The sequence below is a fragment of the Hibiscus syriacus genome, unplaced genomic scaffold (genome assembly GCF_006381635.1).
Source record: "Hibiscus syriacus cultivar Baekdansim isolate YM2019G1 unplaced genomic scaffold, ASM638163v2 tig00110403_pilon, whole genome shotgun sequence".
Classification (NCBI taxonomy): Eukaryota; Viridiplantae; Streptophyta; class Magnoliopsida; order Malvales; family Malvaceae; genus Hibiscus; species Hibiscus syriacus.
This window is the reverse complement of record NW_024062723.1, coordinates 1,052,773-1,070,872: the sequence shown is the minus strand read 5'-3', so window position 1 is coordinate 1,070,872 and position 18,100 is coordinate 1,052,773. Positions and strand designations below refer to the sequence as shown.

Here is an 18,100-nt window from a genome sequence, read left to right as displayed (position 1 = left end):
AACACTTATCTTCTTGAGTTCTTGTCCGTTGGTCGCTGCCAGTCTCTAAAATGGTTATCATCAAGGGGTGATATATATGCAATCGGCTTCAACATCTCCGAGTTTACAACTGCCCAGAGTTGAGAAGCTTATTTTTAAATTCCAAGTTACCCGTAATGCTTAAGAAGCTGTCTATTTCGGACTGTCCGGTGCTGGAATGCATAGCCGAAGACTTCCATGAAACCACTGATCTCGAAAGGATTCATATGTATGCTGTTGGAAATATTAAATCTTTACCGCGAGGAATAGACAAGCTCAGTCATCTCCAGGAGATTTCTCTGTATAATTGTTCAAATCTGGTGGCTTGTTTCGACGAAATTGGGTTGCCTACCACAAATCTCATAGATTTCACAGTTGTCATATGTGAAAACATTGTAGCCCTTCCAAAGTGCATCAGCAACTGCACCTCCCTTAAGAAGTTAGTGGTGTCCCACTGTGGGGCTGATAGATCCTTTTCAGAAGAGGGTTTCCCTATCAACCTGACATCACTCCGAATCTTTAATGCACCCGAAATTTATAGCTCACTTGTTGAATGGGGATTCCATAGACTTAGTTCTCTTCAGCAACTCTTAATAACAGGTGAAGAATGCTCAAATGTGGTGTCCTTTCCAGAAGAAAGTATAGGGATGAGGCTGCCTCCTTCGCTCACCTCTATCCGGATTTCGAATTTCGATAATCTGGAATTCATGTGCACCAAGGGCTTTCAGCACCTCACCTCTCTCGAAGAATTGCACATCACAGATTGTCCAAAGCTCACATCTCTTCCGGATAAACACATGCTTCTCTCGCTTGGGGAGTTGGTTATTGAGAGTTGTCCATTGTTAACAGAAGAGTGCAGGAGAGTTAAAGGACCAGAATGGTCCAAGATTTCCCACATACCTTACGTTCGAATTGATGATGAATATTTCATTCCGAAAGAAGTAGATTGATAGTAAAGCTGTAAAATTTGGTTTTGATTTCTCCACACTTAAATCACAGGTGTGAAACCCTTTTAAACATTGCTCAATTTCATAGCTGTCTACCATGAAGAACGACACAGCCTAACATATTACGTACTGATCTCTCTTAACCTTTTTTTTTCTGGACGAATTACTCCTGCAGATGGGTTGTAGCATGAACAGCCAAAGCTCGGTCTTTTAAAGCACAAACTCTGCATCAACCATTGTTGCAGAAAATGAAGAATCTCAGCTCTCAGCCATGACCCATTGTTCCAATGAGATTAAACAGGGAGATGATCCAACTCTACTAATCTCCAGACAGAAACCCAATCCCAAGAGCAGCTGGAGAAATCAGAATTGAAGAATATAACAACAATTGATGACCCAGCATATGAATATCTCACTGTAAATTCCTGGGGTTTTTGTTATTCTCAGTCTCCCATACCCTATTATGTGTTCTGCGTATTTTGGAAGGTTACTGGATTATCAACCTCCAAGTTCCACCATTTAGATTAAAAATAGAGTACAAAAGCAAAATATTTGTATATTTACAATAGAGACAGAAAATACCCGCTTTTAATCCTCGTATAAAACAAGTAAATCTCATTTATTATCGCTTTTAAGTTAAAGCTTTCACAGAGATAAAATCTGTAGATGTTACAACGTGAGAAGGAGACGATGTTTCGGTGACCATGAACAGATGTGGAAAGGGTTGCAGTTAGATTTATGTTCGAAGGATATGAAGGAAAAAAGAGAGAAAAGTTTAAGAAATTTGAGGAGTTATTTAGAGAAAAAATGAGTTGAAAATTCTTTTTCGACCAATGAGACATGTCATATACAATTGGGTATTTGCTTTTATAAAAAATAATTTAATGATTTATGAAAAAAAAATAGTTTAAATGCTTAAAACTTTATTTTTGATAAAAATTATTTAGGTCTTTTTCATGTTCACCCCACATCCGGTCAGCGGTGGCTCACACTATCACCACCATCGTCATCGGTGTCGCCTCTTGACCACACTCCGACCCTTGATTCATACTCACCCTCCATCGTTCGTCCCAAATCACGAGAATATTATTCGAACACTCATCCCCGATCCCTGATCTCCATCTTCAATCGTTGATGACCGTCACTACTGATACCAGTAAGAGTGTCACCCCATTCCGACTAAAACCCACTAACCAATTGTTGAGACTCACCTCCGTTCACCCTAAAGAGGACTTCGAATCTCATTCGAAAAATCCCAACCCTTTCTTTTTTTCATCAATTTCCGACCGATCCACTCACTTTCCTATAATAAATTTTAGAAATATCTAAATATAGATTAATCGACTAATACATTAATTATCGATAATTATATCCAAAAGTTTCGAGTTCAAACACATATTTATAAGGGTGTTCATACTTTCATTAATAAGTTGTTAAGTCTTTTAAACATATACTACATTATAATACTAATAAAAAAAATATTATCATCAATTTAGACACATTAATAATTTTATAAAAATTAAATATAGTTGGTCTAATGGGATTAGACATTAGGTCATTTAAACAAGGTTGATGTTCGAATTTTAATGTTTGTGAATGAAGTAAATTGGATTGAAAAGACGACTCTTACTTATGTAGTATTCGATTTGGATTGGATTAATAAATTTGATATCGATAATTATAAAAGTAAAAAAATTAAATCTACGATTTTAACATAATAAATGGACTAAAGACAAAATCGTGGACTTCAGAAAGGTACGTGAATGACTAGCAGCCAATGTTTTTTTTAATGAAATAAGAGCGTAAACTAAAGCTTAAACAGCAGCTTCCATATCACGAACAGAGTAGTCTTGCTGCAAGAGATAAGCAATTTCCAAAGGTGGCGTGGAGAAGATTATGTCATCAACACATCCTGTTACTGTCATCTCCGCTAGCTTAGCAGCAACTTGGTTAGCAACCCTGTTAATGTGTCTCAAGTTCACATTCCATTCCCGGTTTAGCAGCTCTGTAATTCGGTCTAGAAGGGTAAAGGACGATCCTCTATGAGAAGTTTGCTGCAACATACGAAAAACCTCCAAACTATCCACTTCCAACATCACTTGTCTCTCACCAAGGTTCCAAGCATGAGTAAGACCTTCATGAGCACCCCAGAGCTCTGCCTCAACAATAGAGCATATCCCAATAGCTTTAGAGAAACCAAGAATCCAACCACCATTCGAAGATCGAATAAGCCCCCACAAGCAGCAAAGCCATCGATTCTACTTCGAGAACCATCAGTAATAAACTTACACCAATTAAGAGGAGGCGGAGACCATGAAGCAGGCACATTGTTCACCTGATCAGAAGACTGAACTGTTGACAAAGCTGGTTAATTTACTACTCAATGAGAAGCAATTAATTGACGTAAACTACTTCACTATAATGGAAGAAGGGTTGAGGAGAAACTATCACCAAACTTCCCACTAGAATTAATTTTGTTTATTTGAAAATATTAATTCAACTCAATTTTTTTCACACCCTTATTCTAAAATTATATTAATTTTCTAAATCAACCAATAATCGTTAAATGGTTCACTTATTTTTGGTTTAATTCTGAATATCAACCTTTACTCTTCCTATCAATAATTTGAACTACCGCTTGGACTCCATCTCCATTATTCGATGACATTGTCTCCGAATTGCTTAACGTTATTCAACTTTCATCTCCATTCCTCTGTTTTCTTCCTTTTACTCCGAATTTCCCTTTTCCTTCTTTCTTCTAATCCAAATACCACAAAACGACAGGGACAAAATACTAGAAAAGGAAAGTACACGTCTCAACCAATTTGCAGAATATCTTTAATTTTGGTCGTTATTTTCACTGATTTTATAATTTGAGCCCATTTTTTACATGGTAAAGTATGCAAATATCCCCAAATTTTTAGGGTACTTACATTTTGATCACCTAATTTTAAAATTTATAATACAATCATCGAACTTTTAGTTCGTTTCAGTAGGCACTGTCGTTATTCCTGTTAGTTTTATTGACATGACAACTCCCGTTAAACCCTTCCCTCGTCCTTCTTCTTCTTCTTCTTCTCCTCTCGTCACCCCACATCCGATCACCCCACCTCCGATCAGCGGTGGTTCACACTATCACAACTATCGTCATCGGTGTCGTCTCTTGACCACACCCCGACTCTCGATTCATACTCACCGTCCATCGTTCGTCCCAAATCACAAGAATATTATTCGAACACCCATCCCCAATCTCCGTCTTCAGTTCGTCGATGATCGTCACTATCGGTACCAGTAAGAGTGTCGCCCCCATTCCAACTAAAACCCATTAGCCACTTATTGAGACTCACCTCCGTTCACCCTAGAGGGGGCCTCGAATCTCATTTGGAAAACCCAACCCTTCCTTTTTTTACCAATTTCCGATCGATTGGGTCGTCCAATCACCACACTGCCACCAACATTGGAGTCCTCACATCGTTTCGACCAAATCACAATCTGTCGTGCCTCCTCGTCGTTGTCCCTTATTTGTCTGTCGTTGGTTAAAAACAAAAAAGAGGTGTTGAGGTCTTCTCGCGATTTGGAACGAACGGTGGACGATGAGTGTGAATTGAGGGACAGGATGTGGTCGGGGTGTGACGATGGTGATGGCTGTGTGAGCCACCATTGACCGGAGGTGGGGTAAATGGGAATGAGGGAAGAAGAAGAAGGGGGTTTAATGGGAGTTACCATAATATATGAGAGCGAGATATGGGACTTACCAGAAAATCAATGCGGCATAATTCCTGCATTGCGATTAAGTTATCATCATCTTCCCTCTCATTTGAAACGCTGCTTTGCATACTGCTCCATATTTCCAAAGGATTATGAATGCGAAGAAGAAGAGATAATCTTGTTATGGAGTGCATAAGGTTTCTTGCAACAAAAAGCTAAACAACGCATTAAAGATCTTGGAAACAGATATTTCCAAGATCTAGTGTCAAGGTCATTTTTTCAGATATCTCATATAGATGAATCACGGTACGTAATGCAGAACCTTATCAACGATTTGGCTCAGTTAGTTGCAGGAGATGTATGCTGCAAACTAGAGGACAATAAGAAACAGATGGTTTCACAACGTTCTCGTCACTCATCTTATATTATCAGTGAGTATGGCACAGTGAAGAAGTTTGAAGCATTTGATCAAGCAAATTCTTTGCATACTTTTCTATCATTAAAGAAAGATCGTTGGCTTTCTATTATTTGACAAACGATGTCTTGGTTGAATCATTGCAGAGACATTGCTACTTGAGGGTGCTTTCTTTGTGTGGATATCGTATCACTAAGTTGCCTGATTGTTTGGAAAATTTAAAACATCAACGCTACTTCAATCTTTCTAGTACTCAAATCAGATGTTTAACTGATTCCTTATGCACTCTTTATCATTTGGAAACTTTATTTTTATAAATGTGTTAATGGCTTCAAAAATTGCCCTCCAAGATGGAAAATCTTGTTAACTTGCATTGTCTTGATATTAGAGGTTCAAACTCCATAAAAAGTATGTATTTAGGAATTGGTAATCTAACCAATCTTCAAAGGTTATCTGATTTTGTTATAGGCGACGGTGATGGGCATCGCATTGGAGAATTGAAGAATTTGTCAAACCTCAGAGGTGACATTTGTCTTTCGGGATTAGAGAATGTTAATGGACAAGATGAAAGGGAAGTCAGGTTGAGTGAGAAATCGGGGATCAATACGTTGGCACTGCATTGGAGTAGAGACTTTGAGAAACCTACAAGGAAGGATGAAGTTGATGAACGGGTGTTGGAGTCTCTACATCCTCCCAAAAAGCTTGAGCAACTCGTCTTTGTGAATTTCGGTGGTGCGAAATTCCCTACTTGGATAGCAGATTCTTCCTTCAAGTATTTGTCATCTTTGAAGCTATTCAGCTGTAAAAACTGCAAATCACTACCATCGATTAGAAGGTTAGCGTCGGTAAAATCTCTTCTAATTGATGGTTTGAATGAGGTGCGCAAGATTGGTGTTGAGTTGTTTGGAGAAAATCAATCAATTGCATTTGCATCTCTAGAGACTGTGTTTTGAGAGTCTACCAAACTTGGAGGACTGGGACGCTTGTGAAGGTGATGAGCAAGTTTCAAAGTTTCCCAGCCTTCGTGAGCTTTATATCGGAAGATGTCCTCAATTGTTGGGAAGGTTGCCAACCCGTCTTCAGTCCTTGCAGAAACTTGATATCTAAGAGTGCAGGAGGTTAGTAGTTTCAGTTTCAAGTTATCCATCACTGCGTGAATTAAGAGGGAAGGGTGTGAAGAATTGGTGGATGAATGCTCATCTTCTTCACCTGTGGAGGGGATTAGCTCTTTGCAAAGTGTGACTCTTTCAAGCATTTCAAAGTTTAGTATTCCGGCATAGAGGAGAATGTTAAGGTTTGCAAACTCCAATTATTTCAAGGCTCGTGATGTCAATATACTACCAAAAGTGTTGCATGCTTCTACATTCCTTACAAGAATGGTACTAGCAGACTGAAGGTTTTATTTCTTCTGCTGAGAGTAACTTCCCCCCTGCTCTAAAAGAATTGATGATTTTGAGATGTGATAATTTACAATATTTGTTTGATGAGAGTATGAGCAGTAACGCTCGCCTTCTTGAGCACTTGGAAGTGGAAAGTTGTTCATCTCTAATATGGTTATCATCAAGGGGTGATACATGCAAGCGGCTTCAAAATCTCAAAATTTGGTGGTGTCCAAAGCCGAGTAGCTTATTTTTCAACGCCAAGTTACCCGTAATACTTAAAAATCTAGATATTTGGATGTGTCCAGTGTTGGAATCCTTAGCCCAAGACTTCCATGAAACCATTGATCTCCAGATTATTAAAATTGGGGATGCTGAAAATATTGTCTTTACCTAGAGGATTAGGCAAGCTCAGCCATCTCCAAGAGATCAGTTTATGGGATTGTTCAAATCTGATGGTTTGTTTCGAAGAAATCGAGTCCCCCCTCACAAATCTCAAGGTTCTCTCAATCCGCAATTGTAAAAATGTTGGAGCCCTCCCAAAGTGCATCAACAACTTCACCTCCCTTCGAGAGTTAACAGTGTACAACTGTGGGGCTGACATATCCTTTCCATAAGAGGGTTTCCCTGCCAGCCTCGCATCACTTTCGATCTCAGATGCACCCAAAATCTATACCTCACTTGTTGAATGGGGATTCCACAGACTTACCTCTCTTCAGCGACTCGAAATAAGCGGTGAAGAATGCTCAAATGTGGTGTCCTTTCCAGAAGAAAGGATGGGGATGGCGGCGCTGCCTCCTCCGCTCACCTCTATCAGGATTTAGAGTTTCAAGAATCTGGAATTCATGTGCTCCAAGGGCTTTCAACACATCACCTCTCTTGAAGAATTGCATATATTGTCCTAAGCTCGCTTCTCTTCCGGAAAAAAGACATGCTTCTCTCACTTGGGCTGTTAGTTACTGAAAATTGTCCGTTTCTAAAGGAAGAGGGCGTGAGAGTTGAAGGACGTGAATAGTCCAAGATTTCCCACGTACCAAGGGTTGAAATTGATGGTAAAGATTTCATCCCCAAGGGTCTAGATTGAAAATAAAGCTGTAAAATTTGGTTTTGATATCTCCACGCTCAAACCACAGGTGTGAAACTAATAGCCCTTTTTCTTTTATGGATATATCAGACTATCCTTGGAACAAGATGATAATAAGCTTACGTGCATGACTTTTGCGGGTGTTGAACAAAGCAATGAAATACACACAAGCTTCATTAAACACTGCACACGGTAGCATGTTGATATTGCAGGTACTGGCTTCTCTGCTAGTACCTGATGCTAGTGCGATATGCACTTACGTTTTCCACATTTTAAGATTGAAAAAATGTTCATTGTGGCCAGGTATTTACCAGATTGTCGATCATTATTGCCTGCACTTTGGAACTTTATATGTATCAGTGGCCAAGTTCGGTGAAAACTGCAGTGTTGATTGAATACAAAATTTAAAAATTTCATGTAAGAATACAAAAACACATTTAAATTATACGAAAATTTAAAAAAATTATAGGATACGATTATCTCAATATTTTTTTCGACCCATTCTTAATAGTAACACAATTAATCATGTACTATATATATGTGTATATTACTTCTTTCATTTAACACGTGCTACCCATGGCTTCAATTATAGGAGGAGAAAAAGTACAGAAATTAAAAGCATGCAAATTAACAATTACTTTGCCTTCCTTACCATGAAAGTGCATCAGTCACTTTCTTAGTGCTAACCCTTTTCTTTGGACGAATTAATTGCTATGTTTGATTCACCAATGGAAAACAACAACACAAAAAGTAACCTTCTCATGCAGAAAAAGCAATTTAAAGAGGAAGTAGAGGTTCTCTTGAATATCACCATGGTATCCTTCTCTCTTCCCCTCCTCTATATATTTACTCAATGCTGTCACCTTGTTGAAATGTTCAGTCATTCGTTGAGTTTTCTCTAATTCAAAACCCTAAAAATGACAATGAAGAAGCAGATGAAAGCCCAATTTTCTATTCCTAACACCCTTCATTTGCTTGCTGGAAATGGAATATCATTCGCTTGCAGTTTATTTTTCCCCGATATTCCTTCTCTATGTTCTTCAGTGAAGCACTCTCTTCTAATCTCTCTCCCCTGCATTTGGTCTTCATTTTCCGACCCTAAGTGCTTGTTTGTAGTTGTTAATGTTATTTTCATCTTCCTTGTCGGTCAATCCAGGGTTGTCTGTTCGAAGAAACCTCCAGTGGCTCTTGATGTCTACGACGAAAACATCAGACGGAGTTGTGGCCGGGTCAGGGCAGTATCGGTTTTGAATGAAGCTAAAAGGATTGATTGTGAAGAAGAAAAAGGGTTGTTGGAAGTGGAGGAAGTGATTACATACAAGTCTGAATCTCTGGAGAGTCGGGGCCGGGTTAGAGCAGTCTCGGTGTCGAATGAAGCTAAAAGGATGGATTGTAAAGAAGAAAAAGGGTTGCTGGAAGTGGAGGAAGTGATTACATGAGAGTCCGAATTGCCGGAGGAAGCAACATGTGAAGATATTGCAGAAGAAAATGAAAGGGAGTTTGTTGAAGAAGAGCAATATGAAATAGCAGAAGAGATTAATGGAAGGGTGACGGTTGAATATGAACAAGTGGTTGAATTGCCTGCCCAGGAACTTAATAAAAGAGTTGAAGATTTCATTGCTAGGGTTAATAAACAACGGTGGATGGAAGCTCAATTACCTTTGTCGTAAGGCACTATTATATTATTCTTAGAAATTTAAGGTATATATATATATACAAGTAGCCATTGTCTAGGAACACCCGAACCCGAAATATTAATGAATAACCAGATCCTTGATAGGTCTATATGACGGGGAAGAGAGGCTCTCAAGAACTATTCCTCTTTCTCATTCATAAATTCAAATCAGTGTACATTTTCTAATTACTTGCGTATAATGGAAGATTACACAGTATAAAATTTAAACGATTTAGTGTGCAGCATACAGTGCGAATTACTTGTACAACTTGTCAAGCCAATGCTTAGACAGAGATCGGAGAGGGCACCGCTGGAGGGACCTGATTTTCGGCTGGGATTTCAACGAATTCCGAAAGGATTGCCCTGAATTCGTCCCCGCTCATTGTTTCCTTCTCGAGGACGACTTCGACTATCTTGTCAATGGCTTCACGGTTGTTCCTAATGTGATTCAACGCAATCTCGTAAGCGCTGTCTGATAACCTCTTCACAGCGGCATCGATATCTTCTGCAAGTTTTTCCGACATTGAGTTTCTTGCCATCATTCTCATAATGACATCTGCACTCTGGGCTGATGAGTCCATAAGGGACCACGGACCGATTTCAGACATTCCGAATGTCACCACCATCTGCAAAGAGATCGATTCAATGTCGTTAACTGGATCAAATGGTTCCTAGGGAACTCATGGCATAGGGCTAAACCAGAGATATGCAGGTAATCAGACAAAAGGGACTCGGCCTATAAGCTTAACACAAGCACCAAGTAGGCTGCCATCTCAGTGGTGATTGAGCATTGTATTTGTGGAAATAAGAAGGCACAATGCTATGAAAATCTATGCTTATAATCCTTCTTGCACAATTTCTAATAGAAACCCATCAAGCGGCATGGAATGACAAGTGAATTTACGGATGTTCGAAATTCAACTTGAAGTGGAAGGTTAGAAATGCACAGTTACCTGTTTAGCCAAACCAGTAATCTGCTGCAAGTCACCAGCTGCACCTGTTGTCACCTCAGGCTCACCAAAGATGACTTCCTCTGCTGCCCTGCCACCGAGTCCACCAACAATTCTTGCAAAGAGTTGCTGCTTGGAGATCAAGGTGGGGTCATCTGAAGGAATGAACCAGGTAAGACCACGTGCCTGGCCACGAGGAACTAAGGTGACCTTTTGAACAGCATCGTGACCTGGTGTCAAAGTTCTGAGACAAGAAGGAAACGAACAATCATAAGTTTCCAAAAACGTCATTTGAATATAAAACTGAAAGTATTAACAGATAATATGAACAAGCATGCATAATGGGCGTGGATAAAGCCATTTAACGGGTACATGATCGACAGAGCGAATTAAGATGCTCTTATTTCACTCACCCACATATAGCATGGCCAACCTCATGGTATGCAACTAAGCTTTTGCTCTTTCCATCTGTCATAACTGTTCCCTCCATTCCGGCCACAATCCTATCAATTGAATCATCAATTTCTTTAGATGAAATGGCAGTCTTGCCACGTCGACCAGCCAATATAGCAGCTTCGTTTAACAGATTTGCAAGATCAGCTCCACTAAAACCAGGTGTTCTCATGGCTATAACATCATATGATACATCAGCATCAAACTTCTTATTGCTACCATGAACCTTTAATATCTCTGTTCTGCCTCTGATATCCGGAACATCAACGGTGACCTGCATTAAAGCATTATGTTGAAACTTTGTTGTCTAGATCATAAGAATGATGCGAACAATAATTATATTCTTACCTGTCTATCAAACCGTCCTGGCCTCAACAAGGCAGAATCAAGAATGTCAGCCCTGTTAGTTGCAGCAACTACGATAATACCCGTGTTACCCTCAAAGCCATCCATTTCAGTCAAAAGCTGATTAAGAGTTTGCTCCCTCTCATCATTCCCTCCACCGATACCAGTTCCTCTTTGTCGTCCAACAGCATCAATTTCATCCACAAATACAATACATGGGGCATTTTCCTTGGCCTTCTTGAAAAGATCACGAACTCGAGAGGCACCGACACCAACAAACATTTCAACAAACTCGGAACCTGAAATGGAGAAGAATGGCACACCAGCTTCACCAGCAATTGCCTTGGCAAGAAGGGTCTTTCCAGTTCCAGGAGGGCCGATGAGAATAACACCTTTAGGGATGCGAGCCCCGACTGCAGTAAACCTCTCTGGCTTCTTCAAGAACTCGACAACCTCCATGAAGTCCTGCTTCGCTTCATCAACTCCAGCAACATCATCAAACGTCACGCCAGTGCTAGGCTCCATTTGAAACTTTGCTTTTGATTGACCAAAGGTAAGGGGGAAGCCAGGCCCACCCGGGCCACCCATTCCTCCAGATGATCTCCTCGAAAGAAGGAACAACCCTCCAATCAAGATTAGTGGGAATGCGAGATTGCCAATCAAGTTAAATAACAGTGAACCAGATTCTTCTTGAGCATTATGGGCAGCAAAGTCAATGTTCTTTTCCCTAAATTTCTGAAGAAGCTCTTGGCTGAATCCTGGAAGCTGCACACGGACTCGTTGAACACGGTTTCCCAACTCGGGAGAGACGGCCTCCACGATAGCTATCGTGCCATTTTCATACAAATCCACTTTTTTAACCCTGTCCTTGTCCAAATACTCCAAAAACTTAGAGTAGGACATTCTCGAGGAAGAAACCCCTTGTTCATCGGCATAAGCTTTCCCATTTCCTAGTAAAGCCGGAACTCCAATTCCAGCACTTCCAAGTAACGACCGTAAGAATTCCCTTCTTCCATCATGCTGTTTAGGTTTTAAAGATGCCTTTACAAGGACACCGTTCGATCTCCTACCCAACGATGAGATGCTGGGGGTAAATACAATATGCTTCCCATAGAAGTCTCTACTCAACTTTGATTTTGTTCTGTGGGCAGACAGACCATTCCCAAGCAGGCAAGCTGATGATGCTGCCATCTGCACTATAAACGAACGCTCAAGGTTACAAAACAACTACCTTGTTCCATAAGCGAAACTGGGTATGACTCGAATTTTAGTTCGAAAATAGAGCAAAACAACTACCTTGTTACAATCTGAAAGCTAAACAGACTCAGTTCAGCTATCCACACAATAAGATGATGAGAATAACGGTGAAGTGTGTCAAGAGCATAATACTATCACACAGGACAAGTTTACTTCAGTTAATTATCAACCACCACAGGAAGCAATAGAAAATGGTCTAATTGTGAATTTCATCCCTCTATTTCACGAAAACTGAAAAGTTACTCCAATTATATCGTTGAGCTGAAAATCAGAAATTTAACATTTATATGCCCGAAATCAGTAAAAATCAACAATTTATATGCAACAAATCTGCAAAACAGTTCAAGTTCACGTGTTTCAACAACTGAACTTGCATGTCAGTATTCGTGACATAAACTAAACAAATTCTGACAAATTAGAGTAGATGACTAACTTCTCAGCTTTCATAAAGCAGATAGATAAACTCCATAATCGAACAAAAGAAAATTCAAACTTTCTTTCCCGAAACTTCAAAAAATAGAAAATCCATTTGAGGGGTTTGTGATTCAACCAGCTTTTTTCACAAAGCAGGTGTAAATTTAGAGGCATATAAAGAACATATAAGATCGACCCACAAATTCAATCACTAGAAAACTTCATCCAAAACACTGAACCATACTATGCATCCTAGTTCTCAAGCACATACTGCATCATTTTCCCTCGGAAAACTTAGCAAAGTTCAAACATGAAAGAAGTTACCTTTGAAAGCAGGAGAGCGGGATGAATAGCAGAGGACAAAAGGGAACCAATGAGATCGATTAATGCTCTGGGTCGGCGTGGAGTACAGAAATGAGCTAAGGGGAGGGGTTGGAATTGGGAAATAAAGGGGTGAGTCTCCGAGATTGGATGTGGTTTGGGAAGACGATACGTGGCGCTTTCAGAATGACTGGCTACTTGTCAAATTGGTTGCTTTCTTTTCTTGATTTTCGTATTTTCACTGATTTTATCGGTTCGTATAAGGACTATACAACCCAGATTCTATCGTATTATGGTTGGTGATGTTGTTACGTATCTATCTTCTATTTTGATTATGATATTAGCGTCTTTTTTATCGGTTTTGCTTTGAATTCTTGTCTCAATTTTTATTGGTTCTATAAAATTGGTGGCTTCAATTTTTATTTTTTTCTTAAAAAATAAATAAACTTTAACAGGATAAACGCGTGTTTACCCAAAAATCACTCAAATATATATTATTTATTTGTCAGATATAATTTCTCCAAATATTATTGATTTAACACCCTTTAACAATAAAACGTGATTGATCAAACGTGCCTTGCACACGTAAATGGAAGGCATGGATCATCAAGCGAGTCTTATGTTTGAGTTGGCGCCACAGGGGTAAAGCGTAGATCCTCGGGCGCACCTTCGATGAGATTCTAACATCACATAAACATCTCCTTTAATACCGCCCAACTGTCTCCACTCCCATTTAATTTCACTCGTCCCCTCCACCTATAACCCTCAAACCAACAAAAATTACTATTTCTTTTATCAATCATTCTAGTAAGCTTTAAGTAAATTTGTTATCGTTTTATAAGATATAACTTTTATTGTTATATTATAATCATTTAATAATTTATTATTTTATATTTTATTGTACTAATTTTTTATTGCTTTTTGCAGTAATAAAAGGAAAGCGGTTTATTGCTTTTAGATAAAAATCATATCTCGAGTCATTTTTTTGATACAATAATAAATTTAAATTGTGTTATTTTAATTATTGTGAATTTTTATTTATTTATTTATTTAGTATTTTAGATTTAATTATATTATTTATTTAATTAGGGAAATTATCAGATATTAAATCCATTTATTTATAATGTTAAGTTAAAGATATCGAATCGTGTATGTCCGTATTTAGCCGATGTTGGATTCAATTACATTGCGAAATATGAAGGACACGGTAACCTTGAACTTCCACTTATTTCTGCACTGATTGAGAGGTAGGGACCAGAGACACACACATTCCATCTTCCTTGTAGGAAGTGCACTATTACTCTGGATGATGTTTTCATATATTTGAGCCTTTTGGTAGATGGGGTTGTTATTTCTAGTGTGGTGGATGATGATTGATATTCCTTGTGCGAGGAGTATCTTAGAGGTATCTCGCCTACTTTCAACGGTAGTCGAATATCGTTAGCATGGTTGGCTACAAATTTTAAAAATTTGAGTGAACACTGTTCCAAGGAACAGGTTAAAAGATTTGCTCGGGCTTGCATATTATAACTCATAAGATGGATCTTGATGCCAGACAAATATCGCAACCAAGTTCATTATATGTGGTTGCATCACCTCGATGATTTTCATGTTGTCGGCTCACTCCATTGGGGCTCATCAGTTTTGGCATCTGTATAGAGAAATGTGTCAGGCAACTGATTATCAAAAAATGTTATCGGCATATGTCTCATTCTTCTCCAATATTGGGCGTGGTATCGCATGCCATTTTTATGTCCGGTCGTGAATAACTCATTGGTCTTCCCGTTATATTCAATGTAATTTCAATACTAAGTTTGTATATAAATAATTTTTTGTGAGTATATAATGAATTTTTTTTATATTGAATATGTGGTCACGTAGAAGGAAAGATCATTGTGGTATACCAAACGAATTGGAAGAAATTCAGCTACTCGTTGATTAGAAGGCTAGTACAGAGGTATGCATTTAAATTTTATTATTTACCTTTAATTATTGTTATATAATTATAATATTTTATTTATAACAATTATATATATTTGTTTTAGTTTGAATATGCTCTTATTCTACTGAGAAAATGAGGTTGTGCATCACACCTCACTTGAGTGACTTTTCAGATGTATGGATTGCGGTGGTCCCTCTAATATGTTATGCTATTGTCGGGTGGCATCCTGCTGATCGTTTGCTCAGTCAATTTGGCTTCATACAATATATTCCTAAAACACTTAGAAATCTTAACCATCTGCATAACATCGATAGACGGGGCAAAAAGGATGTCAACTAGCTGATAAAGCATAGGGAGTGGATAATGATCTAGGAGGATCGAAGTGGACACATTCCCCCTAGGAAATCGATTTATGTGGATCATTATTCGGTTGCAGCTAACTATTATCAATGGTTCAACACGTTCCGGAAGCCATTCCTATTTTTTGAGGAAGCACAAGGCAGAAGCATTCATCGGCGCCGAGAAAAGTGTACATCGTCACATCTTCCCCTGACTTGTGGATGGAGAGCAGGCGCTTCCAACTCATCCTCAGCTGTCTGACAGGAACTATCACAATATGCACAATCTACACCGGTTTACATGCCCAGACCATTATTATATATGGGTATACCGTCAGTTCACGTGGCACCGCAACCATTTCAGATGGCACCACAGTCGTTTCAGATGGAATCATAGTCATTTCAGATGGCACTAAATCCATTTCATATGTCACTGCATGGTTTTATGACACATTCTTTTGGACATTATAATGTTATGCATATGGATCCAACGTGAGCTTCATATGCTGCTTATTTGGCAGATGGTGTTTCACGACAGACACAGACACCTCCGGCTCAGTATGGATCACAGTCTTCGATGTTGATGTTTTCGCAATTTTCACAGTTATCTATAAGCGGTGGGATGGTTAGTCATATATCTCTATGGTCCTTATTCTATGGAGATGCTACATCGTCATCCGTTTATAATCAACAAAATGTAGATGCTACTGATGATAATGGTGGTGACGATGATGATGATGATAATGATGATAATAGTGAGGAGGAACAATAATTTATACGAAGAAACCCTCATTGAAATAGACAGTCATCGCCCTGTGGAACACATTCAAGACGCAGACATATAGACTTATTTAGTTTGTAATGTTTTTATTTAATTTTCTATGTTTATCAGCAAATGTAATGAATTATGGACATTTTATTTAAGTTGTTTCTTAATGTTTTTATTGTTTAATTATTTGAGTTGTAACTTTTGTATTTAATGTTTGTATTTAATTATTTTTTATTTAGTTTGTAATATTTTATTTTAATACTCAAATGACATTCTCATAAAGTAAATGAAAAAGAAATAGCAGAAAATGAGATTTCAGAAACCATAATTATATCGTGATGCTCAACAGTTACGTGATGTTAAAAGAGATGAACATTTTTTCCTATTATGGCCTAGGTTTATACAATGTCCACATCTTTTTTTTTGACATCTTTCGAATATCCATATCATAATGAATTCAAGTGGATTTTGGCTGACCTGGTTCCCTTAATAAGGATGAATTTGGTACAATTGGAAGCCAATTTTGAACCATGTCTAGGCCTTTCTCATTACCTATTGGGAGAAACTCAAATTCATATACCTAAAATACGGTTGAAAGTTGGTATACAAAATCCAAAAAAACGGTTATAGTCTAGACATGTATAAGAGCAAACTGCTATGACATGGGAGCATGGATACTTCAGAGCTTGAAAAAATCCACAATCACACCACATGTCTTGTAGATTAACTCTGAACGACCTAGCTTCAATCCCTTGAAGAGGTCGTGGTATTTCTGTGACACGAAATAATTCATGGTCCGAGAAAAGCTTGTCACAGACGTTCCATTTGATGCAACAATTCTTTTTTGTAGATCTGCAAATAATCTTGGGTGATAAGCATGGCCATTTTGCATCGAAGTTAGAGTTTATCCCTCGAGCTTGGCAAAAAGCGTCCCCAAATGAAAATATATCATTTTGACCAAAGTTGTTATTGGTAAATGACGCCCCCTTTAAGGTCGAATTGATTGTCTCAGCCAAACTGGTTGTCATATGTTCATATCGCTATCTGTCATCGTATGCATTTGTCCATATTTATCTGTTGATGAGGCTGATATAATTGTATCCTTGCTCATTTTTTCTCGTAAATTGAAGAATGGATTCAAACGTTTGAGGTAAATTTGTAACATGTGCATCAAATATAGTACTTACGGTTAAGTTCACATACAAAAAAAAATGATTGGGAAATGAAATTAGGCATTGTAACATACCCATGCATACAAGTAATTGGCATTCGCTATTTCTTAATTTTTCCATTATAGTTTGCGATAATATGTCGGATACAATACTGATGTTGGACATGGGGTGGTTGCCACATTGGACTCAAAAAGTCCATCATGCTTTGATCCCAGCTCTGCGATCTGAAATAATGCAGATTTTTTCCCTCGTGATAACATGTAAGCGTAAGTTTCTTAGGAAAAAAACCTAAGAATCTGTATCTTTACCTTCAACAAGGGCAAAAACAACTGGAAGAATATTGTTATTACTATCTTGGACAACTGTCAATAGTAAAACTTGCTTGTATTTTCTATACAATAATGTCCCATCAATTTGGACCATGGGCTTGCAGTACTTCACAATATTAATGTATTGTGGGTACGTCTAAAAAACCGATAGAATTTGCATTGATCTAGAAGCACTCGATCATTGTGGTATGCATGACAAGTTTATAGTCTACTATTGTCTCAGGATTCAATCTGTGCACTACGTTAATCCAACTTGGTAGTTTGTTGTAAGATGAATCTCACTCGCCGTAAAGTTTTATAATGGCATTTGGTTTTTTTAATTGCTTTCATGTAGGAGACGGTGTACCCATATTGAGACTATATAGCAAAAATCAGCACCACAATAGCTATATGAGAGCTTGCTTTGACCATGGGCATGGTGGCTTAGCAAATAATGTCGAAGTCCAAGTTGGTATAGTCCTAGTTGATCCATCTCGCATAGCATGTATGAGGATCGTTGTATATTTTTAGTTCCCATATGTTATTTTTTTTATTTTCCTCTTCGATACACGAACCATCCAGTTGCATCCATTATCACGTTAGAC

At 38.4% G+C, this 18,100-nt stretch overlaps 1 protein-coding gene across 2 annotated transcripts; it reads right to left on the bottom strand.

Moving 5' to 3' along the window:
- Positions 1–9,350: 9,350 nt before the first annotated feature.
- LOC120123779 (ATP-dependent zinc metalloprotease FTSH 2, chloroplastic-like) lies at positions 9,351–13,075 on the bottom strand. Of its 2 annotated transcripts, none has more exons than XM_039142606.1 (5): positions 12,970–13,075; positions 10,978–12,165; positions 10,590–10,903; positions 10,180–10,420; positions 9,351–9,852 (listed from the first exon to the last, which is right to left on the bottom strand). In XM_039142606.1, exons 2-5 carry the CDS (start codon positions 12,163–12,165, stop codon positions 9,511–9,513), a joined length of 2,085 nt encoding a protein of 694 aa, XP_038998537.1. In that variant the 5' UTR covers positions 12,970–13,075; the 3' UTR covers positions 9,351–9,510. The 2 variants fall into 2 exon arrangements, with proteins under 2 accessions (XP_038998537.1, XP_038998538.1); XM_039142607.1 differs by having other exon boundaries at positions 10,978–12,170; positions 12,970–13,072.
- Between the last annotated feature and the right edge of the window lie 5,025 nt (positions 13,076–18,100).